We start from the raw sequence: 26,538 nt of genomic DNA, 5'->3' as shown, positions 1-26,538 counted from the left end.
TCATGCCATATATTAGTTAACATAAATCCAAGAAGGAATTATCTTTGAGATGATAAGAAGTCAATCCTATTGGTCTTAAGTGATACAAGAGTGTATAAGGGTGATTAACCAGTATTAGAAGTTAAACGAATCAAGGATGTTGTAACTCGTATTTTCAGGTAATCTAGCGGTGCTTAATACACTCAAGAGGTCATTTATTAAGGTATTTTAATCATATAATATCCGTATCATAAGTCATGAAGTCAAACGAGTTATGAAACAAAAGTCGACAAAAGTTGTCGCAACTTAGGTTCATAATTTTACTTAAACATTGGGTCAAATGTTTCTAATCTTTTCTCATAATTTACAAGGAATTACGGGGTGATCTACCAACCAAATTAAAGATCTATGAGTATAGTTTCCAACTCATTAAACCGTTCATCGATACGATCTTGGAGTAGAGAAATATTCACGTTTTCGCGAGACTGCGCCAAGCACCTCTCTATGGGGCCCACTAAGTCGGTTTAAGATATTTGGACCTATATAGGATGACTCCAACCCATTTTAAGTCATTTCTTCTCACTATTTTCAGACCTTATAACCCTAGGAACATCCTCTAAAGGTTCTCTCAAGATTCAAGACCCAAAAAAGGGCAAACAACACAAATCAAGTGTCGGGAATTCTGTGGCGCTAGTAAGTCTCTTGTTCTTCTTGTTGTTGCTCATTTTTGTGTCATTTCAGCTCATGTGGGAGGTTGTTTTAAAGGGTTTATGTTCTGTAAATACTCCCTCATGTTCTTAATATCAATCCTAGGTGATTTCAAGCCTTCTAAAGTGATTCTAGTGCCGAAAAACACTAATTGATTGCTAGTTTCGCTTTTTTGTTGTTGTGGCAGCATTGGAGGGATATTTCATGGAAATTTAAGGTCAAATTGGAGTTTTTATTTCTGTATAAAGGTAAGGAACCTCTTACTCTATATGTATTTAAGATTATCCAAGTTGCGGCTAAGCCATTGAAGCTAGAACTTGTGAGATATATATCGAAAGGTTTGGTAGTAATGTTATTGTTTTGTGGACTGTTTTGCGTTGTTGTTGGGCTGCGTATTTTACTACTATCTTGTGGAGTTTTGGAGGAGGAAGGGTGTGGAGAAACACCATATATATGTAGGGTTATGGGCTGATAGTTATTCGTAACATTTCCAGGTTGTTTGACACGACTACGGTGGTCGTCGTATGTATGGAGTGATTAGGCTGTGTGTGGACTATTTTGGGAGGCTCAATATGTTTATTATTGATGTTGTTTGGGCTGTTTGGTGACTGTTTTGAATGGTGTGAGGTCATATATATAGGGGAGGTGTTGTCCGTTTCATCGTAAAATAGGTTGTGGTCGATACATAATAGTTATGACGCTTAAATGATAACGATAGTATCGTTTCTCTTATTGTAGACTAAGGAGTTTTGACAATTGCATAGCTTGAGATTGGGGAAGTATATACAAGGTATGTGAGGCTATCCCTTTCCTTCTTTTGCACGACTCCGATTGTACATAATGTAATGAACGAGCTTCCAAAGATACTCTACTCTTAGAAGCTAGCAGTACTTACATTGTTTTCCCTCTTATGGAACGATTGATGTTAATGTTGCTTCTCTTATTCTTATGTTATCAATGTTGTTGGTACTTCCTGATTCTTATAAGGTTCATAGTGAAGAGTTAGTCCTAATAACATGTACAGAGGATACCGACCTTACGTCACTCCGAAAGGTTTAGAATGTGATTCCATGAGTCGAGCATGCATTATATATATGTATCTATTTTACTCTACCGAGCCACGCTATAGTTGGCCGGGTACGGCACCTATTGTGCAACCACTGATCAGTTGGGTTTTACCGAGCTCCACGTGGCCGGGTACGATTCTACCGAGCCTTATGATGGCCGGGTACGTTTTTTTACCGAGCCTATTATGGCCGGGTACGATATGATGATGATGATGCCCACAGAGGCGAATGCTTTAAAGGTTTATGTATTTATACATATGTATCATGCATTTCATGTAAGTAGCCCTCAGAGGTACTAAGATGTTACAGGTTGTATATTCTCTATCCTTGCTTACATTACTGATCGTATTTATGGTTCCTTGCCTTACATACTCAGTACTTTATTCGTACTGACGTCCTTTTATTTGTGGACGCTGCATGTCGTGCTGCAGGTCCTGATAGACAGGCAGGTGCAGCTCCCCCACCACAGTAGACTGTCCAGTTCAGCGGTGATTGGCGAGATCCCTTCTCCGGACTTGCCTTGGTCTTGGTATGCAATTTTTGTTATAGACATTATGGGTATGTCGGGGCCCTGTTCCGGCTATGTTGCAACACTTATGTTCTTTTAGAGGCTCATAGACAGGTGTCGGCTCATGTATAGTTTGGTATGCCTTGTCGGCTAGTTTTTGTTGTATAGTCTTTCATAGTAGCGTGGTAGCTCATACCTTATACGTAGTTTCTTGATTGTCTGGTCATCCCCTGCTATGTATGTTCATGCCGTCATATTTTATTGCTGGTTGTCCATGATCTAGGTCTACCATTTATATTGATCTCGTCAGCCTTAAAAGATAATAATGAAGGTTAGATGAAATGTACGTTGGTGCTCGGCAAGTGTGGTCGGGTGCTAGTCATGGCCCTTCAGTTTGGGTCGTGACAAACTTGGTATCAGAGCAAGTCTGTCCTAGGGGTTGTCTATGAGCCGTGTCTAGTAGAGTCTTGATTATGGATGTGTAGCGCGCCACATTTATAATCAATTACCAGGTATAGTAACATACTTGCTATAAGGGTTATAAGGAGTTCTCTCCCTTTGAAACCCTATTCCCTGCCTGTTTCCACCATTGTTAATGTACATGGCAGTAATAGCATCCGAGGACCAGGTCCACTTAAGAGACTTCTCAAGATCATTTTTTACTCTTTCCAATTCTGCTTGAAGTTGTCTATTTTTCTCAAGTTCAGCACATAAACTAGTTTTTACAGCATTTAACTCGCTTTCAAGCCTAATATGTGCTTCACTAGCAACTTCTTTTCCTTTCTCAGAATTTCCTACATTCTGCTTTGAGTTCCTCTATTGTTGCCTTAAACTCTATAATCACAACTAAGCGGTCATCTCTTTCTTGCTCTAAGGCATCAACTTTCTCCACTAAGTCATTCTTTTCTTTATTGAAATTTTCAATGGTTTCTTTTAAGTCAACAACTACTCATCAAATCGTCTCTTTCATGTTCTACAATAACAACTTTCTCAGTTAGAACCTCATTTTCATTTTTCAGATTACCTATGGTTTCCTTCAGATCAATCACACAAACTACCAAGTCATCTCTAGTTTGTTCAACATCTTCTAACTCTATGGTTAAGGCATCTTTATCATCTACAAGACTATGATAGGCTAGGATTTCAGATTTCTCTGAACATCCCTGAAATTTACCTCATTATTTTCATTATCTTCATCATTGTCTGACTGAGACATCAAAGAAAATATTGAATCATATTCATTTTCTTCACTTTCAATGGCCATCATAGAACTATCACTTGAATCATTTTCTTCTTCAGACTCACTGGAGGAATCTCCCCATGCTGCAAGAGCTTGCTTCACAATATTGTTAGAGGCGTTCTTTCTTTTGAAGCATTTGTCGGGAACCGGGTTCCTCTTGGCTGCTTTATCATAGTTGTACTTGAAGTGTTCTTGCTTCAGGAGAGGGCAATCCTTGATGAAATGCCCTGGTTTTCCACATTTATGACAGATGTCATAATTCTTTGGTTTGCTGGAACTACCTCTCTTTGGTATGCCTCCATTCCTTTGGACCATTTTCTGAAACCTTCTAGTTAAGTAAGCCATGTCACTGTCCTCCTCACTTGAGTCATTTCTTTCAGCTTTGAGTAGCAGGTTCTTTTCCTTCTTTGGTTCTCTTCTTTCACTGTCCTTCTTCTTCTTTATTTCGTAGGTTTTTAGATTTCCAACTAGCTCATCTATAGTTAGGGCCAACAATCCTTTGCTTCAGTAATGGAATTCACTTACTCTCCCATGAACTGGGCAAAACACTGAGAATTTTTCTCACGAGCTTGTTCCTAGGAATGATTTCACCAAGCGAGTGTAGCTCATTTATGATAGACGTGAATCTTGTGTGCATGTCTTGAATGGATCCATCGTCCTTCATTCTGAAGAGCTCATACTTAGTGGTGAGCATGTCAATCTTAGATTGATTTACTTGAGTGGTTCCCTCATGTGCTATTTGTAAAGCTTCTCATATTTCCTTGGCGGATTGACAGGCTGAGATCCTGTTGTATTCATCAGGTCTTATACCACACACCAAAATTTTCTTGGCACGAAAGTTTTTTGCCACAGCTTTCTTATCTGCATCGTTGTATTCTTTCCTGGTTTTTAGCATTGTCACTAGCGGGTCTCTGATCTTCTCTGTTGGGATATAAGGACCATCACAAATAATATCCCACAACTCAGAATCTTCTGCTATGATGAAGTCATGCATTCTTGTCTTCCACCACCCATAGTATTGCCCATTGAACCTGGGCGGACTGTAGGTAGAGTAACCTTCTTTGAAATTTGGTGAAGCAACCATGAGGATCCTTTTTAGGTGTTAACCTGATAGAAAGAACCCGTTCTACTACCAATTGATTGAATATATAAGTCCACCAAACTATATAGAGACCAGGTCCTATATAGGTTTCCATAGATAATTCTAATGCAATAGTAAGTAAATGGAACAGGGAACTTTTACGTGAAAAATTCCTGCTCAAGGGGATAAAAAACCATGACCTACACTGGTAGGATTTCAACTTTACTATGAGAAAACTTTAGATTACAACCTATGCAATCTAGGAATTAAACTCTTAATCCCTCACTAACTTGTAATACACCTATTACAAGCCATTTTGCAATACACTTATTACAAAGACTTCAACTCACGACTAACTCTAGTCGCGACACAAACACTGAAGGTTTATGGTTTATAAGGGGTTCCTAATTAAAGCTTCTGGTTAAGAAAAGTAGGAATTACAATGAAGAACAATTATAGAGTTACAACTCAACTAAGGACATACAAGAGACTTGTTGTAGGAACTGGTCTGTAGTAGTGTTGTACTTTGTTCTTGATGCACTTGAGAATTGAATGCTTGATAGATGAACTGTTAGAGTGCTTGAATGAATTCTCAAGTGTTCAAGTGATGTTTTGTTGTAATGCTCTTTGTTAATACAACTTGGATGACATCACTTGGCTTCGTACTGCTGTCAGGGAAACCCAAAAGGATCAAGTCCCCATGTTGATTCTTTATCTTCTGAAGTCATAGCAACTCACATTAGCTTGAGTCCATTGATTGAGTTGTGTACCAAGTGTATCAGGTCCCTTATCTGGTTCTTTGACAGTAAGTTTGTTAGATCATCAAAACATAAAGCTAAGGTACTGTAAATCCATTAGATATGGAGTTTTTTCCAATTAAAGTAACATTAATCGAAATGGAATTACTTATTTAATTCAAAGTCGCCACTTGAAATATTTATTATGGTATCCCAAGTTATCGATTTATTTAAATCCCAAATCGAGGAAATTGACTCTTATTTATGGTCTACGAATACAGAAGACCGGGTAAAGAATTCTTTTAATTCGGGAGAAGGTGTGAGACACTTCCGAGTTTCGTAGTTTTAGCATGGTTGCTCAACTATTAATAATTGGCCTAATTATCTGATTTAATACATATTTGAAACCTATTGCGTATATTTTTACTTTTTAACCGCCTTTAGTAATTATGGAATTTGTTTGAATAAGTCGTGATGTTGCACACTCGTTTATTTTTGTACACATTATAAATCGCGCCACGTGAAATGCGCCCGCAGTTTACAATATGTTAATTTTTATTATTATTCAAATTAATGGTCGAATCACATGAAATGCACACTTGGGAATTACGTATCATGACTGCGCCACGAGAATCATATTCATAGTCACGATGATTTATTTATTAATCGCGTCTAAAACATCTAGCACATTTGAATTATTTTCCTAGTCTTTGAGATTGTTGTGATGCCAAATTTATGGACAAAATATTATTGGGGAGTAAATAGACTAGCTAACATGATCTATTACTTGGCCTAAATTCTTTATGGTTCAAAACCCACCTTATGGCCCCTTCTTATTCCTTGCCAAGAAAGAAACGATTCCAATTTTTCTATCTATCCAATTTAATAACTCATTTAAATCACTACTTCAACATGCTAAAGCAAAGGCAACATAACATAACCATATAAGTAAGAAAACTAAATCAAAGTCCATAGCATATTTAACAGAAATCGTCCAACCAAACTTACATGTATTCAAATGAATTAATTTTTAAAGCCAATATATAACCCAAATAATACGAAATCAGTACACAATTAATATGAAAGAGATCAGGTATTCTTCATAGAGCAAATGGAATCCATCACGTGCAAATAGAAACACTAATATATCAAAGCAAGTGTATACTTAAAAGGTAAACAATTAGTGAAAAAGATGGATTCGAATGGACTTTTATACTGATGAATAAAGCTGAAAATTTATAACTCAATCAGAATAACAAAGTAACAATCGTTGGACCGAAACATCGAAATTGCGAATTAAAACCTCGAATCGGCACCAGAAAATTTGAAACCCAAACGCGACATCAAAATTCGATCTTCGAACGCTTATCAATGGAAAAACTTTACAAGTGACTCAAAACCCACTTCCACATAACTCCAATCTTCTTTATCACAAAACCCCACTAAAATTCCCAAATACTTAACAAAAGCTATCACAGTGGAACTTCCCAAAAAAACAGACGTGAGTTTTTTTTTCGTTTTTCGTTTTTTTCTTTGCCATTTCCCATCAGCTCTTTTTGGAAATTGGGGTGATGTCTTAGCTTCTTAGGTCCTATTGTGAGCGTGGGGTTCAGAACCTCAAAAATGAGGGGGCGGCTGGAATTGAAAAATTGAGAAGGGCCTCTGGTTCGTGAAGGAGGGTTGAGGGTGGCCCTTTTTTTTTTTTTTTTTTTTTGTATTTTGATCTCTTAGGAGATTAAAAGGTAGGTTAGGGTTTGGTTATAATTGGGTTTAAATATGGGTGTAAGAAATGACATGGGCCATTAGATTGGAGGGGAATAGATGACTAAGAATAAATCTTGCATTTAAGTGGAGAGTGACCTAATGGGTTGGAAAGAATGAGTCTTATCTTCGGGCCACTAAAATTCGAAAATTAGCTCTCAAGTGGCCCAAATTCAATTCTTTCTTATTGAATAAAAATATTACCAAAATATACTAATTAATCTTAGTTGGTAAGAATAAACTATTAAAGTGAACTATATATATATAAATGAAAATATTTTTGGTGTTTTTTTAAATGTTAGAAATATTATAAAATAATAATAAGCTAAAAAATGTTATAAAATTATTTTTATGTTTTTAAACTTATGTTTTAAAATTAAAATTAAAAATTGACTGAAATACTATTAAAACAAAAATAAGTAAATATTTTTAAAATACTACTTTTAAAAGTTACACGAGTTAAAAATTACTTGTGTTTACCGCTAGTATTATGGCAGAATAGTTTATGAAAGACTGTATGTTTTGGTTTGGGATTTCCTCAATTATATATTATTAAGAAGATTGATAATAATTAGTTGTGTCATCAGGGCACTAGAGCTATTTCTCAAGACATGTGGCTAATAATGTTTTGAGGTTTTCTTTTCAAATTTTAAGTTTCTTTACACAAATTTGCACGCACACCAAAAAAGTAGAAACGGCTGTGTTGACAACATACAAGGAAAGATTACTAGAGTTGACGTATAATGGTTGCAACTTCACCCCTACACGAAAATTACTAATATATAGTCATACTTCCGTGCAATTTTAAGCAGTAGCCGAACCAAATTCAACCAAGAAGTGTCTTAGAAAATTACAATGTATTGTTAGATAAAATTATTTATTTTATGTATATTTATTATACGTTGACTCTCAGATTTTTTGTGTATTTAATTTTTTATATTTTGATATCCCTTAGTGAAAATCCTGATTCAGCCACTACTTTCACGCCCATCAAAAGTCTTATCCCTCTTTATTCATGGGCTTGATCAACTCAACCAAAGAAATTATCTTTAAAATAGCTGAATGAAAATTAAAGTCAAACTATAAATTGGATGGATCAGACGCCACTAAACTCTTCATATAAAATTCTTTTATTTTATGATTATGATAACAAAAATTAGATATTTTCTTTTAATTTTCCGTACACTTTCTTATGAGTTACTATCGTCACCAAAGAAGTTGAAACCTTAAAGGCCACTTAGATATGAGGAACAATAGTCGTGAAGGTTAAGTCGTAGGAATCCAATCGGCGGGTTCTACAGACTTGTCACTCCCAGATCACGACGTGTTAGCAAAAGTGCAAAGATGGCATAAGAAGGCAATACTTTATCTTGAGTCACCCAATTTTTTTCTTTCTTCTTTCTACCAAATAAATAAATAAATAAATACTGTAAATATTAAGATATCATCGCGATTTAAAAGGGTGTTTGACTAAGCTTACAAGCTGGTCAAACTGGCTTATAAGCACTTTTTGACTTATCTACGCGTTTGGTAAAATTAAAAGTGTTTATAAGTTAAGTGCTTATAAGCCAAAAATAAGCCAAAAGTCATAAGTTGGTCTCCCCCAACTTATTTAATTTCAGCTTATAAACACTTTAGGTTTGACCAAAATATTTACTATTCTATTCCTAAAATATTTCTTTTTAAAACAAAACTCTTTCATATACCCAATTCTTTAACTGCTTATTATTAATTTCAGCACTTTTATCCAAACACGTAACTGCTTATTTTTAAATCAGCTTCAGCACTTAAAAGTGCTTTTCAGCACATAATACTTATCAACTACTCTAAATCAGCTAAGTCAAATGGGCTCTTAATATAAAATCAAATACTAAGCGCTAGTAAATATTTTTCTTATGCCACATATATATATCGTCCCACCAACTATATATTTCCCTATATTTCTGGCGCAAGAGAAGGGCGAGTGTCTCAATTTCTATCCAACCAAGCTAACATACTGTACCAAAACTACTGAACTACTACAAATGTTTTGCTCTTCCTTGAAGATACAAAGGTTCTCTCTCTATATATATATCAAGTCTGAGCATTTTGCACTTTCTTTTTCTACTAACAACAACTAAACCAAACTTTGACATTTAATTGCTCACCTTATTTAGACAAAAAGGACTCCTCAACCGCCTATGACAATCATCTTTTATCTCTTCACCATCTGCTTGTCATGTCTCTATCTGAACTCGGATTCCATCAGCCGTTCTGATTTTCCAGAGGGCTTCATTTTTGGAACTGCTTCTTCAGCTTATCAGGTATATATATATCACTTTAATTACTTTTTTCGCCCTTTTCCTTGTTTTCCCCTTAATTTGAACGTACTGTTTCTTTTGCTCTTGCAGTTTGAAGGTGCAGTGGATGAAGGAAACAAGGGAATTAGTATATGGGATACTTTCATCAAGATACCAGGTCATTTTCCATTTTTAATCCTTCAAGGAAATATATCGTCTTTTTTAGAAAAAAGTTAATAATATATATTGTTTCTGATTCCATAGGAAGAATACTGGACTTTAGCAATGCGGACACAGCAGTGGATCAATATCATCGCTTCCAGGTAAAATCATGGACCTTAATTAAGCTACATTGATTGCCAAGTACAGTTTTTTTTTATATGTAAATTCAAGTTATTCATTTTCGGGGTACTTCAACTCATTTTGAATTTCATATTAGTACTAAACCTTTTTTTTAATTTCTCCGGTATCCAATACCCACATTGGAGCCCGACTAATTCGGATTCGCGCCAGGAAGTCCCACGTTGGGGTAAAACGCTCCCTCACAAAGGCGACTCCATACTCAGGGGCTCAAACTCGAGACCTCTAGTTAAGAATAAAAAAGTACTTACCATTCCACCACAACCCTTATTGATATATAGTAGGAGTACTAAACTTTATTAGAACCACATGTAAGCATGCTTTCGGCTAAGGATTATCTTTGCAGAAAAACCACGAAAAAATGGAAAAAATAAAAGGTGCTGTATGGACAAGTAGGGTTACCTAATCATTTCATAATTAAGCACCGATTGATTAAAATAAGAGAACACACATCGTACTTATCACCTTTAAAAGATAAGAATAACAGTTGCTTCCACATCAGGGTATTCTCTAGGGAAAAAACTACAAAAAAAAAAGAGCCTCTTGTCAAAAGTCTCAGCTTTGTCGTTATTTAACTAACTAATACGAGGTGACTTTGACATTACAGAGTGACATAGAGTTGATGAAGAAAATAGGAATGGATGCCTATAGATTTTCAATATCTTGGACACGAATATTTCCAAGTAAGATTTTCTTTCTTCTTTTTTCTTTTTTTTTTCTCCTCTTTTTATTGAGACTATTTTTTCTTCTATTTTGCTTCCTAGCTTACATGTAGCATTATATGTCACAGATGGAACAGGGGAACCAAATCCAGAAGGAATCCAATACTACAACAATCTCATAGACGCCTTACTTCAAAAAGGTTACATTAAGTAACATGTTATCTACAAACCAAACTTTATACATATGAAGCTAATCATTTTGTTGTAAATTCAGGAATTCAACCCTATGCAACACTGTTTCACTGGGATCTACCACAAATGCTTGAAGATTTGTACGAGGGATTTTTGAGCTATCGAATAATGTATGTACTTCAACGACCATACGGTCTTTCAGAAGTGAAGCACAAATTTTCATCTGATAAACTCTATTTCATTACAGACATGAATTTGAACGATACGCTATAACTTGTTTCAAAGCATTTGGGGATAGAGTAAAGCATTGGATCACCTTTAACGAGCCTCACGGTTTTACAATTCAAGGTTATGACTCAGGAGTTCAAGCTCCAGGAAGGTGCTCTATTCTTTTCCACGTTTACTGCAGGAAAGGAAAATCGTCTATCGAGCCATATATTGCAGCACATAACATTCTGTTGTCTCATGCTGCTGCTTATCATGCTTACCACAAAAAGTTCAAGGTATATGTTAATGACTACTTAATTAAAAAAAGAGAAGGAAAATAGTATTTGGACATTCTTTTCTTATTCACCTAGTATTCCAGGCAAGTCAAGGAGGCAAAGTGGGGATAGCATTAGATGCTAAATGGTATGAGCCGCTTTCAGATTGCGAAGAAGACAGAGCTGCAGCAAGTAGAGCAATGGATTTTGGACTTGGCTGGTAATTTTAGTCATGTATTTATTGTAATAATGTGAATTGGGGGTGAAGATAATTGAGTGATATAACGAAAATAAAGTGACTCAGGTTCCTTGATCCACTTCTACTTGGGAATTATCCTCTTTCAATGCAGAAGTTGGTGGCAGAAAGACTGCCTGAGATCAGTCCCGAGGTGTCAAAACTGCTCAAGGGGTCTTTGGATTTTCTTGGCATCAATCACTATACCACGTTATATGCTCGGAATGATAGAGCAAGGATCAAGAAGCTTGTATTGAATGATGCTTACTCTGACTCTGCTGTGATAACTACCCGTAAGATATCAAAAGTACTATTACTATTTCATTTGGATGATAAATCAAGAGTATTAACTGATGACCCTTTGTTTCTTCAGCTTTCAGGCGTGGAGTCGCAATTGGAGAAAAGGTATGCTTAGCTAGTTGCTTGTGAGACTTTCATATTTGCTTCAAGTGGTGATTTTTTTCCTCAAGAGCATGTCATCCTCCAGGCTGCATCTGGTTGGCTGCGCATTGTCCCCTGGGGCATTCGGAAATTAATGAATTACATCAAAGATAAATATGGAAACCCGTTGGTGATTATTACTGAAAATGGTAAGAAATGTCATCCTACACAAGTAAGAAACATTGAGTAAATATGAGTAATAAAGCCATGCTTGAATTTCTTGATTGCAGGTGTCGATGAACCTAACAAATCGCGTATCACATTAAATGATGCGTTACAAGATGACAGCAGAATAATTTACCACAGAGACTACCTCTCAAATCTTTCTGCTGCCATAAGGTGCTTACTAGTCAGCTGGCTTCCCTATACTAAAACTTTGATTTTGGTGCATTTCAGATTACTTCGCTTCGGAATAATTACTGATCTCCTGGTTATTCTGTTCATACATCTAATTTAACAAAAAGTCAAACTAATGCAGGGAAGACAACTGCAATATCAAAGGTTACTTTGTTTGGTCACTACTTGATAACTGGGAATGGAACTCAGGTTATACTGTACGGTTTGGACTATACTATGTAGACTTCAAGAATAATCTCACAAGGATACCAAAATCCTCTGCTAAGTGGTTCAAAAGCATGCTGATGTCAAAGAGAAACCTGAACATAGAGTAAAGAAACCTGCTTAATGCGTTTGAATACGCTGATGACAGAAGCAAAGATGATACTGTAAAATTTGATCAATGTATATTAGTATCATTTCTTGTACATTTTGTGACATAAGATACTGTAAAATTGGATCTATGTACATTAGCTTTCATAGCCTGTAAATTTTGTACCATTAACGAAGAATACAGGACATAGTTGAATGCAATTGTTCAATAAAATACAAAAAATTCAGAGGAAGATGAAGCATTTGATGTCTGTTCTCTTTTCTTTTTCCAGATCCAGCTAACCCATTCTGTAGCTCAAAAAGAATAGTTAAGGGTATAGAGAATGACAACAGGCTCTGCAGATTATGTCGCATAATTTGCTCAAGTAGATTTGAGATTCCTACGATCAGTGGTGGACTAAGTAGAAGGAAGGGAGTTCACTAGACCCTTTCTATCGAAATTATACTCCACAAATAGGGTAAAAATGATTTTTTTTTTTAAATTAGATGTAAGTTGTTGAATCTCCTTGACATGAAGAAAAATTCTGATGAAGTGGCAAAGGAGTTCAAAATTTGCCAAGTTCAAATCTCGTATACGACATTCTATTATTTTTTTAAATATCCTTGTATAAATTCCTGACTCTACCACTTACAATATTACAATAAACAGCAAACTGTTCTCTTGGAAAACTAACTTTTGGATCGGTGCCTTTCCTATAACATGTAGTAAATCCTTTACATTCCAAAAATCACAGATTGCCAACCGATTTTTTATTACTTGCGTGATCTCACATATTTGTGCGTGCGTTTGAGAGCCAACAATGTGCAAATCTTGCTCGACGAGTTTAGAAGACGGAACCACTCATAGTTTAGAGTCTTGTTTGAATGAGAAAGGTCTTCTCGCTGATGCTTGGAGTAAAAATGACCTCTAGCTATCCCCGTTTAAAATCTTTTTATAACCAAAACTAAAAAAAAATAAAAAGAAGACATAAGCAATAGACTTTTGAGTGCAGCATCCAGGAGCAAAGAGAAATTGGTACATCCAGGACATATTTTGCCATAATTTAGAGATTCCGTTGTAAGTGCCATTATGGAGAAAGAGTCCAATCACCACCCATGAGGGGCAAAGAACCACTCAGTTAAAAGCCAGAAAAATGAAAGAAAAATAACGACCATACAGCGACAAAAGTTAGTTCTGCATCTAACTCCATATTATCAAGGTTGAAAACAGTGACGGCAAAACATCCAATTTCGCCGTGCGTGGAAGAAAACGGACAGGTTGATAAAAAGAAAAAACCGGATACCATGTAGAGAAAATGCACTTTGATCTTTAAAAGCCCTGCAAAATACATGTTACGCAACGCCTTCCTGATGATCTTTGGAAGGGCAACGTAAGGCTAAGCAACCGATGTCAGTGCGGTTGCTGTCCGCCAATGAGGTCCTCGCCGCACGCTAGACTAGATTGTCAGTGCCGTGCGGGAAAACCAATGTCGTGGGCAATTGCGGAAGCTTGAGAGAGAATTGGGTTTTGAATGATGATGATGATTTTATTGATGAATGAAAATGCTGATTACAATGATGCGGTGTCGAGGGGGAGAGACACCAGAAAATGCTTGCTTGAAAATGTTTGATTGTTTGGTCCCCCTTAATAATGCTTAAAAAAAATAAACCAACATTACAAGACTAGTCCTAATAAAGCTGTAGAAGCACACTGAAATGAAAATGATGTAAACTAGCCTATGATTACAATGAAAAGGACTTAGATTATTACAAGGAAAAACTAAGTCCGATGGCAGCATCTTTGTCTTGCGGGTCAGGGTCTGCGCGCGCGTTGCTGTGGGCGCGCGCGACACTTGATGTGCTGGCCTGAGGCTGGGCACTGGTGCTTGGCATCAGGGTCTGTGCGCGAGGCGCTGTTGGAATGGGCCTGCAGCTGGGCGCTGGCGAGGCATCAGGATCTGCGCGCGCGGCATTGTCAGGGCGCGCGGCGCTGTTGTCAATGACCAGCCCTTGGGCGCTGGCGAGAGGCATCGGTGGGGCGACAGAGGCACATGCGCGCTTGTCACTTGGCGCAGCCAAGACCACGGGGCCGACCATGGCGCTAGGCATTGTGAGGCTTGCTAGGCCGCCATGGGGCGCGACCAAGGGGTCATGGGGCATGTCTGGAAAGCAGCCCATGACATTCTCCCCCACCTGAGTTGGCGCCGTCCTCGGAGCCTTATGATGATGATGATGATGATGATGATTCTGATGGTTGTTGGATGGGAGGTCTGCGCCCCTCTGTTCTTTGAGCTTGCTGTTGTAGCGAAGCAATGATTGCATGCGGCTGACATGGAAGACTGGATGGATCTTCCACCAGGATGGAGTTTTGACCTGGTATGTGGACTTCCCAATGCGTTTTGCAATGGGCAGGGGCCCAATGTATTTTTGTTGCAGGCGAGGGTCATGGGTCCTTTCTGCAAACAAGTACCGCTTTGGGATGCATAGCATTACTTTGTCCCCTGGTTGATGTTGGGCAAAGCAAAGATTTTGTTCGGTGAACCTTTTTGCCCGCTCTTGGGCCCTGATGAGATAGCTCCGCACTATCTCCATGTTGCGCTCCCATTCGCTCGAGAAGTTGGCAGCTCGAGGAGATTTCGGCATGGTTGATGCATTCACCGTTTGCGGGAGAAGCGGTTGCTGTCCGGTAACAATTTCAAAAGGGCTCTTGTTTGTATGATGGCTCTTTTGAGAATTGAAACACAGTTGAGCAGCATCCAGGAGCTTCACCCAATGCTTCTGTGATCCGGTTGCGAAGTTGCGGAGATATTCCTCCAGCATGTCATCGAACCGGTCTGTCTGGCCATCCGATGGTGGATGGATGTCTGAGTTGTGACTCAATGTTGACCCAAAGCACCTGAAGAGATGGGTCCAGAAGTTGCTAGTAAAGCGTGAGTCGCGCCTACTAACAATGTTTTTGGGCAGGCCCCAATGTTTGACAATGTGCGAGAAGAAGAGTCGAGCTGTATCTTCTGCTGAGATGTTTTGCGGGGCTGCTATGAAAGTTGCATAGTCTGAGAACTGATCTATGACAACCATGATGGATGCAAGATTGCCGACTTGGGGCAATCCCGTGATGAATCTGAGGGAAACACTTTCCCATGGTCTCTGAGGGACATGTAATGGCTGCGAGGGTCCCGGCTGTGATGGGTGATCCGACTTGTCCTTGTGGCATGGCTGACAAGTCTTCACACGATGATGAGCGTCACCAGCCTTTTGGGGCCGCTGACATGATGACTGATTGTTGCTGCGAAGGGTAGCCTGAACCTGAGGTTCATGTCTGTTGACTACCTTCTCCAACTGCATGACCGAGATGTTTTCCGCGGCCATCTTTATGGGAAAGCATGGTATGGTGCAGGGCTTGGCCCCGTTTTCTCCCATCATCAGGAGCATGTTGGCAAATGGTACTGGAATGGTGTTGGTCTGCCTCATGAACTCCAGACCCACTATGATGTCGAAGTCATCTATGATTGCGATGCGCAGGTCGATGCTTCCTTTGTATGGGCCAAGTTTCACTGGGACATTTGTAGCTGTTCCACCCAATGTCTGAGGTGGTGAGTTGATAGCCTTGACGCGGCCTTTGCTCTTTTGTACCACAAGACCTAGGCGCTCTACTTGCGTTGATGACAAGTAGTTATGGGTGGCACCCGTGTCTATCAATGCGTGAAGGGGCTTGCCGTTCACTTTCAATTCGACGAACATTAGGGTCCTCGCTTGCTTAGGAGGTCCTTCGTCCATCTTTTCTTTCCCTTTCCTGGTGATCGGGACTGATGTTTTCTTAGGAGGACATGCACTGGTCCCCGCTAAGGCATGAGGGATAGAGCCAACAATTGCATTGAAGGCGCCTACCTGGTTGTCTTCAGATGTGTCTGATGCATCTGTCTCATCCTCGACAGTCTGATGAGCATTGACCTTGATGTTTGGGCATTCATTGTTCCAATGTGCCCCGCCGCAATGACGGCATTCTGAGGGAGGCTTTCTCCCCTGATTGTTGTTGATGGATGCAGCACTGTTGCTGTTGGAGGGAGGAGTCTTAGTTTTGGATGCACTCCGATCTCCCCCACTTTTGCTTGGGCCACCATTGCTGGGATGGTGCCCGTTGGATCCCCCTCGGACAGACGGCTGGGGCCTGTCGTTCTGAGTTCCCAAATGATAGTCGCCAAGGCATTCTGCAGCTTGAATGGCCTTGGGCAGGGTGTCTACCCGTTGTCGCTGTAGTTCCATACGGGCATGAGGTTTCAAACCTTCTATGAATGCGAAGAGTTTGTCTTTGTCCCCCATGTCGCGTATGTTTAGCATGAGTGCGGAGAATTCGCGCACGTACTCCCTCACTGATCTGGTGTGGCGGAGGTCCCGTAGCTTTCTCCTGGAATTGTATTCCACATTTTCGGGGAAGAACTGCAGGCGTATGGCTACCTTCAATTCGTCCCATGTCTGAAGAGTATCTTCACCGGCCTTGATGGCTTCGTGTTTGACCCGCCACCAAAGTTTGGCATCGCCCTGAAGATACATGGCAGCAGTCGCTACCTTTTTGGATTCCTCCAAATGGCCGACGGCATCGAAGTATTGTTCGATGTCGAAGATGAAGTTTTCCACTTCTTTAGCATCCCGGGATCCGTCGTATGGCTTTGGCTCCGGTATCTTAAGCTTTTGTGGAATGGGGGTGAGGTCTGCTGCACCCCTGATGTGATGGTTGCCTTCTCGAAGTAGGCTCTGTAAGGCAGCATTGACAACGTTGAGCTTGTCTGTCAAGTCGTTTATGGTTTGCTGCATGGCAGTTAGTCTGTCTGCCTCATGTTGCTGATGGGCTAAATCGTCGGCACGCTCCTGTTGGAGGTCCTCAAATTTGCCATGGATGTTGGCAGTTTCAATGGCTGCCGTTTGTCGGTCCTCGTCGGAGTCACGACTGATGTTTGCAATGTCATTTTCGGCCTGCCGCATTCGGCGGTCCAGGTCGTCCAACCTTTGCACTAGGTTGTTGCTTTGATCAGGCACCGTTTCTACGATGGGTCGTAATCGGTCAACCGTCTCCTCTAGGGATGCTAGACGCTCCCCATGATTCACCATGGTCAGAAATGGTGATGATGGCAAATGTTTTCCCTCGTCCGATGTCGAGCCTAGGCTCTGATACCAACTGTTACGCAACGCCTTCCTGATGATCTTTGGAAGGGCAACGTAAGGCTAAGCAACCGATGTCAGTGCGGTTGCTGTCCGCCAATGAGGTCCTCGCCGCACGCTAGACTAGATTGTCAGTGCCGTGCGGGAAAACCAATGTCGTGGGCAATTGCGGAAGCTTGAGAGAGAATTGGGTTTTGAATGATGATGATGATTTTATTGATGAATGAAAATGCTGATTACAATGATGCGGTGTCGAGGGGGAGAGACACCAGAAAATGCTTGCTTGAAAATGTTTGATTGTTTGGTCCCCCTTAATAATGCTTAAAAAAAATAAACCAACATTACAAGACTAGTCCTAATAAAGCTGTAGAAGCACACTGAAATGAAAATGATGTAAACTAGCCTATGATTACAATGAAAAGGACTTAGATTATTACAAGGAAAAACTAAGTCCGATGGCAGCATCTTTGTCTTGCGGGTCAGGGTCTGCGCGCGCGTTGCTGTGGGCGCGCGCGACACTTGATGTGCTGGCCTGAGGCTGGGCACTGGTGCTTGGCATCAGGGTCTGTGCGCGAGGCGCTGTTGGAATGGGCCTGCAGCTGGGCGCTGGCGAGGCATCAGGATCTGCGCGCGCGGCATTGTCAGGGTGCGCGGCGCTGTTGTCAATGGCCAGCCCTTGGGCGCTGGCGAGAGGCATCGGTGGGGCGACAGAGGCACATGCGCGCTTGTCACTTGGCGCAGCCAAGACCACGGGGCCGACCATGGCGCTAGGCATTGTGAGGCTTGCTAGGCCGCCATGGGGCGCGACCAAGGGGTCATGGGGCATGTCTGGAAAGCAGCCCATGACATACATATTGTCCCCCAAAATCCAAGTTAATGTCACATGCAGATGCAGCCAGTGACTGCTAAATGCCAAAATCATCTTACCGCTCAAGATGAACCTGAGTGAAGAAATTGAGACTTTAAACACTTTCAAAAACGGCTTTATTTAATTTACAAGCCTCGTCGGTAAGTCGATCATAGTCCCTATTCAACCAAAACCATCAATACTTCTACCAAAAGAAACTGTAACGCACAGTTATGTAACTTCGGCAATTGAAATAACTTCAGGGACATTGATAATTAATGGCGTTTCAGGACGACAACCATAATAGCCATGATTGCCAAGCCGATGAAAGATGCTCCCAACGTCTTTTCCGCAGCGCCTAACTTAGCACTTCCATCAGCTTCAATAAAAACCTTGTTGCCTCCGAAGAGATTGTTAAAGTAATCTGATAAGCTGCTCATCATATCGATCACTGTTTGTGTCACTGTACGTTTCACATTCTGCAAAAAACCTGTAAATGAATTCTTGGATTTAGACTCTTCCGCCTCAGATTTGGAAAACGCACTCCTTGGAGATGACTGAGAAAAGGAATCAGTATCAGCAACGGACTCATCCATCTTTTGATCCGAGTCAGGGAAGGATGCACCTGCAATAATGGGAATACAGTAAGAAGCTTGGACCATGATGAGCATTTTGAAGAAAATCAAGGACATTCATTTCTCACTGGTTTTCTGTGAGACAAGGAATTCTTGAAGGGCTGGATTCTGCAGTACTGCAGTCCACACATTTGGGTCACAGGCAATTGAAGCAACAACACTCTGGGAAGAGAGAAAAATGAAATTAACATTAGCAAACATGGAGTACTCGTGACCTCCGGACACTCCAAAGAGCTTCACAAAGTTGTTATATGTGTGCACTCGGATGCCAATATGAGTAACACTACAAAAATAAAAAAGACTCAAGCAGATTCTACTTCTAATTCTATAGCACCTAACCCGTCTAGGCCGCTTCGTGTTCACGCCTCTGTGATAAAATTTGCATTAAGAAACCTAACAACACCGGCCCTTTAAACCCGCAAAATTGAATATCATGGCAAATTACAATAAATGAATTTTCAGAAAATAAAATAAACACGCTGATGAAATCCCTAGCAGGTGAACTGCAGGGGCAGGGGACGTTATCTTGTACGGTCATTGCCATTCTAAGAGTCAAATTATAGTTATGTTAACCAACCTGCTGCTTCTTTGAAATTTAAAGACAGCATCTCACAGATCAATATTCCACTCTACTGAGATAGAGCTCTTCTACAGATGTCAACATCTAGCGAGTAGTGTCAAAAGAAAAGTCATATAAGCTCCATCCTACTGCACACTGGCAAGGATGAACAGCTATAAATTCTCTAGTCATTTGCACCTCCAAGAAAACATCCTCTGTTCAAACAGATCTCACGGGTACAAGTAGGGACTGTTTATACAGTTTAATTTTGTATTTTAACTAATATTTGATTCAATTTCTGTTGACCAGATCTTCATATTTGGTCAAATTGAACAGTCATATTCATTCCTCATCCTAGTAACTGCTTATACTAAAAAATTAAAAGAAATAATTGCTATATCAAGTGTTCCTGTCAGGAACATATAGTGGTAGATAGGATAGGAAAACTCAAAATTCGAAAACATAAATGACAAAGCAGAAAACCTGAGCTGCAGGAGTTTCACTTAGAAACCTAAATGCCTGTATAGCATGTTTCGGCGCGGACGGAGTAACTACAGTCTCGCTGACAACACAGGCTTTTGAGAAGGGCAATAAGCTTGAGCCGGAAATACAAGAACCTCCATAACTAGCAGGTGGGGACAAATATACCCTGTAAATTTAAGAAGCATTTTGAATTACCACTATGTTAGTAGTTGATCGCAATAACTATCAGATCAGAAAAATATCTTTTGCGCAAATATAACGGCAGAGTGACATTGAGAAGTCAATATCACAACCAAGTACAATATATCCACCAAATCCCAGGCCATAAATCTTTGCATGTGGCCAAAGGTTCATGGTTAATGGCAGTATGAAAAGATTAATGGTACCAAAATTATTAGCAGATGAAAAGATTAATGGTACCAGAATTATCAGCAGCTCGAGAGCCTAATTGACAAGCTATTTTCATTTTTATATTCCATACAAGGAAGAATTCAGCATGAAGTTCTTTTTCCTTCTCCTTTCCCTTCATCCTTTACAGGTCCAATACTAAGGTATGTCACTTTACTAACAGTCACAGAAACGAGAGCATCTGAACTCTCGCAAAGTGTCACACAACTATAGTACTTATGAGAATATGCAGCTCATGACATGAAATAAGTTGAAAAGGCCCTTTCTTTTTCCGGCAAAAACTTTCCGCATCTGATGTTTATAGAGGCGGATTCAAAATTTAGGCTCTATAGATTCACCGTTTAAGGTTTTTAGTATTGAGCATTGAGCGCATTGTATTTTCAAAATTATGGGTTCTTATACAATGCAATTTTAGTGAATTATTACACATGTGCTCAACGATAAAAGTAATGGTTTCACATGAAGTTGGTAACGCAATGCATCCCCCTCTGGATATTTACACTACTCAAATGAATACATGATACATGCTTTAACCTACAATCTTATCACTAGATCATAGTTAATTAGACACATTATCACCTTAATTTATGAAGTAGCCACGGTAGCACAGTATGATTTTGGTCTAAACACCAGGTTTGGGTACGTTTTAAACCTTTTTTGAGGGGATAACCCAAAACGCCTTAACAGCATAAATGCCTTACTTAACTTCCCTCCGTTTACTATGCGTGTCAATATGAATAGTAAACACAACCCTGCAGAGTTATTTGCAGTCAGTTCCACAGACTAAAAGGTGCCTCCTTTCAAATTTTACTTCGTATTGGGATAATTCCATGCTACATAGAAGTGAAGCAACATAGACAACATGTCCCGTTTTATTCGACCGAGTAAAAACAGATTGAACAAAAGGTTTAAATAGCAAAGAGTGTTCTCAATCTAACCAATCAACGGAGTATTCACTCAATACTTTGCAATTGAACATTTATCATAAAGTATCCCATTGTGTTGAAAGAAAACCAATAGCAACTAAATTTAGTACAGCAAAAGAAAAAAAATTCTCGTGAAGGAGAAGTTAGATAGTTAAAGCGTACTTTTCGAGAGCGTCTTTGAGATCAGAAGTAGCTTCTGTAGCTTCCTGGAGAGAAGGTGCTCCACCGAATACGACTCTTGGCAGCGGCTCACCAGACTTCACCATCATGTCCTCCTCGCCGCCGGCCATCTCCCAGTCATCAAACTCCGACATCTTTTGCACCGGAGACACATCGATTGAGCCACCATGAACCACGCCGGACTTGACATCTTCCGAGGATGATGTTATCGCGGACACCGACACCGGACGGACGACGTTACGTGCGGCTGTAAAAACTGGATGCTCCGCCGTTACAGAGCGGAAGCCGCTGTTCGCGACGGTGACTCCGGCTACTTTCGCCGCTGCTCTGAACGCTCCTCCGCCACCCATGATTTTCGTGATTATCTCTCTCTTTCGAATTCGACGAAGAAAATATGTGACCCAATTCTTTAAGGAACGAAGAGAACGATTGCGTGTAAGTTTCGTGGTAAGCGAGGAGTCGATGACACGTGTCAATGATGTTGCTTAGTTAGGAAGATCTTTGTTGTTCGGATAATATTCCCAAATAAAGAAAAAATTGACTTGTGATTTTTTTTGAAAAGTTGAAGATTAACTTTAAGCTTCAAGCTTAATTAAAAAAGATTGACATTGCTATCAAAAATAACGAGGGAATATATATATTCCTAAAATGTTTAGTTAAACGAATTTTAACTGATATCTCATACCAAAAGAGAAAATGATGAAAAAAGAATAAAAGGAGAAAATAATTAAAAAGAAAAATGGATAACTTATCTACGCACTTTGTGATGAAGTTTATCAAGCATCCTTAAATATGTCGTAAGATTTCAACTTTACTTATACCAACTTTCAAAATCACGATCATGATCTAATGTAAACAATTATATCTTTATTATATATTTAGTACTCCAACATAAAGTCATGAAAGATAAATTTACACTTTTGGTGTTAATAATAATTAGTATTAGTATCAGAGTGTGATACGCGAATATTATTAAAAAATATCAATCATATTAAAGTAAAATTTAATTTATTTGAGCATATTTGATCATACATTTTAACAAAAGGATAATTATCATCTTATTTTAATGTAAGTACCCAATAATAAAACTATATATAATTAAATTTAATAAATCATATAATCATTAACTTTTGATGTAACTCAAATGTTATAATTATATAGTTTCTGCTACAACCAATCTGAAAATATAACGTAATTCAAAACGAAGAAAATACATTATAATTAAATGGGTCTTAAAACTTCTTTAGTTCCTGTTTTTCTAGCTTCATTTGTTTCTTATTCATCATCATTTGTAAAATCTTCAATCACTTCCTACCTACTTGTAGCTTGTGATATAGATCATAAAGTAGTTCATTCGTAAATATATATTTATTTGGAAATATTTCGCTATGAGATAATGATTCGTTTTGATTTATAATAATAGCAAAAGAATAATGAGATAAAATATTATTTTTGTTTGGATTCAGAAGGTATTTTGACTCGGGTGGAATCAGCATTATTATTGGGATGATTATTTATTGCCCAACATAGATAAAATTTGAAGGAATTACAGTCCATCACTTGGCCTAATAGCCCAACAGAAAATGGCCCACATTTGCCCACATTTGAAGTTCTTATCCTATTTAGTCCATGTTGTACATAACTTAAAAGAAGTTTTTCAGCCTTTAGCCCACTATTAAAGACATACTTTTAGGGTTTTTATTATTTTTTTCTTTCTTCATTCTCTTCTCTCTCTCACCGCCTCTCACTTCTTTCTTTCTAACCCACATAGATCCCTCATCTTCTCTTAAACTAGCCCCCGCTATTCCCCCTCCTCTACCCCCCACGTAGTTCTGCCATTAATGGCTCGAAGAAGGTCGGGCTCCTACTCCGTCGTCCATGGTGGCAAGCAGAAGAATGAAGAAGATTTTTGAAAGAAACATGAAAATACACACAGATTTGAAAATAAATGGCTCTCAAACTTGATTTGCACCAACAAACAACCACTAATTTTGGAAGATTTTGAAGTTTGAAGTTCTGGTAATTTTGGAAGAGTTTGAAGTTTGAAGTTCTGGAAAATCATAACTATGTAGCAGGTTGTATCGACACTGTATAATAGTGTATAATTGTGTATATAGATATACAGACACCTCTTATACACTATTATACATGTTTATACAATATTGTATAATTGTGTATGAATGTGTATATTTGTGTATAATGTTGTATAAATATATATTTTTCCAGTTTATAAGGATGTATATACATTGTTAGCGTGTAAGAGACCTCTACGGAAGTTTGACACTTCCTTCTCTTCTTCTTTTTCGTGTATATGCTATATGAAACAGATTTGTACGCGTTGGAGGAATTCTACATTCATTTATCAATTTTTTATTTTTCTTTTATCCTGTTGGATTGCTTCAGCAATTGCACATAAAAGTGTTTGAATTTCTTACCTTTAGATAATATGTATTATTCAGGATAGGATTTTTGAGTTGTGTTGTGGCTTTTTTGCATTTTTTTTATCAAATGCTTAATAATCAAAGGAAATCAAGAGAATGAAAATAACTGGTTGTATAAAGAGGGAACAATAATAATAGTTGATTGTGTAAAATAAGCTGTTTTTCAGGAATTAGCCGATTATTTTTGGGCTATAAATTGGCAAAGTAATATCTATGCTATTATGTTGCGAGTCAGGTGTGTGAGTTGTATTTATGTGAAATTATCCCATAAAATTTTGCTTCGGTAACTCAATTCGTAAGTCTTATAACGATTAACCTCTGTGTCATTACACAATATTAAATTTTGGAGTTACACATATACTCATGTTTATAATGAAAATCATTTCATATTTAGTAGACTATTACATTATCTGTTCACTTTATTAATTATAAATTTAAATCGTCATTTATTTCTTTGACAATTTTTATTTTTTCTAGAGAATAAAATAATAGTTCCTACTTTTATAAATTTATTATATTTTTAAAATTTTAATGAATTGCTTGGAATTCCTTTATTTAGAATTTTCTTATCATGATCAAAAACTTTCTCAATTCAAACTCAAATAAGTCTTATGATTTATTTTTAAGGTGATTTTTCTATTATTATTTTTTTTTAAAAATTGTTGCTTATCGTTATTGCATTATTCTTTACTTAATATTGTTACGTTATCATACGATTTTTATTAACTTGCGCTTGATTTAATATTTAGCCATTACTCATCTTTTAATACAATATATAAATATAATTTTTCTTCCTCGTGATTTTTTTAAACTTTTGTTTTAGAGCTCAGAATTCTTTCATTATTTGAAGTTATCAATAATTGAGTATTATATATTTTATTTCATTTATTTTTTCAGTTAATTTAAAATATAATTAGCCTCATATTATGTAACGACCCGACACGTCGTTTTGAATATTTGCACTCCACTCGATTAATTGATGGTATGAATAGCCCCATATAATTTATTATGACTTATGTCAATTGTCGGTTTTGGTTTTCAGGTTATTCGGAATCGATTTGGGAGAATGATTCTCAACTATAAGCTTTAAATTTGAAAGGGTTGACCAAGTTTGACTTTTTAGTATTTGAACTCGAATTGGATTTTTGATGGTTCCGTTGGGTGATTTTAGACTTAGGAGCGTGTTCGAAAAATAATTTGGAAGTCTGTAATTTAATTAGGCTTGAAAAGGCTAAAACGGAAATTTAAGTTTGGAAATTTGACCAGGGAGTTGACTTTTTGATATCGGGATCGAAATTCGATTCTGAAAATTGGAATAGCTCCATTATATCATTTATGACTTGTGCGCAAAATTTGAGGTTAATCAGACGTGCTTTGATGGGTTTCGACATCGAATATGGAATTTAGAAGTTCAAAAGTTCTTAGACTTGAATCGACGGGTGATTCGTGTTTTATCCTTGTTAGGTGTGATTTGAAATCCCTGAGTAAGTCCGTGTTATGTTACGGGAGTTGTTTGTATAATTGAATGGGATCCCGAATGGCTCAGGTGAGTTTTGAGCACGTCCGAGCATTTCGGCACTCTGATGTTGTTCTGGAACGTTGGAAGTGCAGACCACACAATTCCATGTGCTGAGGCACATTTTTGAGTGTTGTAGCAGATGAAAAAGTGCTACAGCAAATGAAAATGTGCGGTCGCAGGACCTGGGATGTGCGACCACACTTGAAAATGTATGGTCAACACTTTGGAAAGCAGCTTTGGTACTATATAAATGAGGGTTAGGATATTATTTCACATTTTGGACTTTGGAAGCTCGATTTGTGATGATGTTTCGTGAGTTTTTTAAGAAAATTATCGGGGTAAGTGATTCTAACTCGGATTTGGTTAATATACATGAATATATCACTGACTTCATCATCTAATTAATACATTGAGATGGAGATTTGGAAAAATTGTAGAAATTTCATAAACTATAAATTGGGGATTTGAAGGTCGAGTTGCGATCGGAATTGGCTAATTTTGGTATGGTTGGACTTGTGAGTGAATGGGTGTTCATATTTCGTGACTTTTGTCGGATTTCGAGGCGCGGACCCGGTGTGATTTTTTGCCGGTTTTGGATTTTGGCTAAGGATTTGATCTTTATCATTTGGAATTATTTCCTTGGGCTTTATTTGATGTATTTGAGTTGCTTTTGGCTAGTACTGAGTCTTTCAGAGATCGGTACGCGCGAGATGGCATTTTCGGAGCATCTCTTGGCTTGATCGGTATTGGAATTGGCTTGTTTGAGGTAAGTAACTCTTCTAAACTTAGTGCTGAGGGTATGAAACCCCGAATTACGTGTTGTGTGACTGGTATTGAGGTGACACACATGCTAGATGACGGGCGTGTGGGCGTGTACCCTGTGGCGTACGACTCCGTTGTTTCTATGGTACTGTATAGTGGTCCTATTTTATTGATATCTGTGGTTTCACCATGTGATAAAGTAACTGCACTGTCAATCATGCTAAATATCATGTTTTAGGCT

At 38.5% G+C, this 26,538-nt stretch overlaps 2 protein-coding genes across 2 annotated transcripts; one reads left to right on the top strand and one right to left on the bottom strand.

Annotated features, from left to right (window-relative positions):
- Nucleotides 1–9,045: 9,045 nt before the first annotated feature.
- Nucleotides 9,046–12,634, top strand: LOC104220735 (putative beta-glucosidase 41). Its single transcript, XM_009771665.2, has 14 exons — nucleotides 9,046–9,134; nucleotides 9,238–9,384; nucleotides 9,472–9,538; nucleotides 9,625–9,683; nucleotides 10,328–10,403; nucleotides 10,511–10,582; nucleotides 10,657–10,744; nucleotides 10,822–11,077; nucleotides 11,161–11,276; nucleotides 11,361–11,584; nucleotides 11,665–11,696; nucleotides 11,779–11,881; nucleotides 11,963–12,071; nucleotides 12,211–12,634. Exons 2-14 carry the CDS (start codon nucleotides 9,262–9,264, stop codon nucleotides 12,401–12,403), a joined length of 1,518 nt encoding a protein of 505 aa, XP_009769967.1. The 5' UTR covers nucleotides 9,046–9,134; nucleotides 9,238–9,261; the 3' UTR covers nucleotides 12,404–12,634.
- A 5,873-nt stretch (nucleotides 12,635–18,507) lies between these two features.
- LOC104220737 (uncharacterized) lies at nucleotides 18,508–22,068 on the bottom strand. Its single transcript, XM_009771667.2, has 4 exons — nucleotides 21,558–22,068; nucleotides 20,062–20,227; nucleotides 19,088–19,181; nucleotides 18,508–19,009 (listed from the first exon to the last, which is right to left on the bottom strand). Exons 1-4 carry the CDS (start codon nucleotides 21,923–21,925, stop codon nucleotides 18,660–18,662), a joined length of 978 nt encoding a protein of 325 aa, XP_009769969.1. The 5' UTR covers nucleotides 21,926–22,068; the 3' UTR covers nucleotides 18,508–18,659.
- Nucleotides 22,069–26,538: the final 4,470 nt, after the last annotated feature.

This window comes from Nicotiana sylvestris, chromosome 7 (genome assembly GCF_000393655.2).
Source record: "Nicotiana sylvestris chromosome 7, ASM39365v2, whole genome shotgun sequence".
In the NCBI taxonomy this organism is placed as follows: domain Eukaryota; kingdom Viridiplantae; phylum Streptophyta; class Magnoliopsida; order Solanales; family Solanaceae; genus Nicotiana; species Nicotiana sylvestris.
Note: the sequence above shows the minus strand (reverse complement) of the source record. Positions and strands in the feature narration are given on the sequence as shown.

Excerpts from the sequence above, each read along its gene's own strand:
- LOC104220735 (XM_009771665.2), top strand. The coding sequence starts at position 9,262 with ATGACAATCATCTTTTATCTCTTCACCATCTGCTTGTCATGTCTCTAT. Across the intron at positions 11,078-11,160 it reads CTTACCACAAAAAGTTCAAG|GCAAGTCAAGGAGGCAAAGT; the intron begins GTATATGTTAAT and ends CTAGTATTCCAG. Across the intron at positions 11,697-11,778 it reads GAGTCGCAATTGGAGAAAAG|GCTGCATCTGGTTGGCTGCG; the intron begins GTATGCTTAGCT and ends GTCATCCTCCAG.
- LOC104220737 (XM_009771667.2), bottom strand. The coding sequence starts at position 21,925 with ATGGGTGGCGGAGGAGCGTTCAGAGCAGCGGCGAAAGTAGCCGGAGTC. Across the intron at positions 20,228-21,557 it reads CTCAAAGACGCTCTCGAAAA|GGTATATTTGTCCCCACCTG; the intron begins GTACGCTTTAAC and ends TTAAATTTACAG. Across the intron at positions 19,010-19,087 it reads CCTTGTCTCACAGAAAACCA|GTGCATCCTTCCCTGACTCG; the intron begins GTGAGAAATGAA and ends CCATTATTGCAG.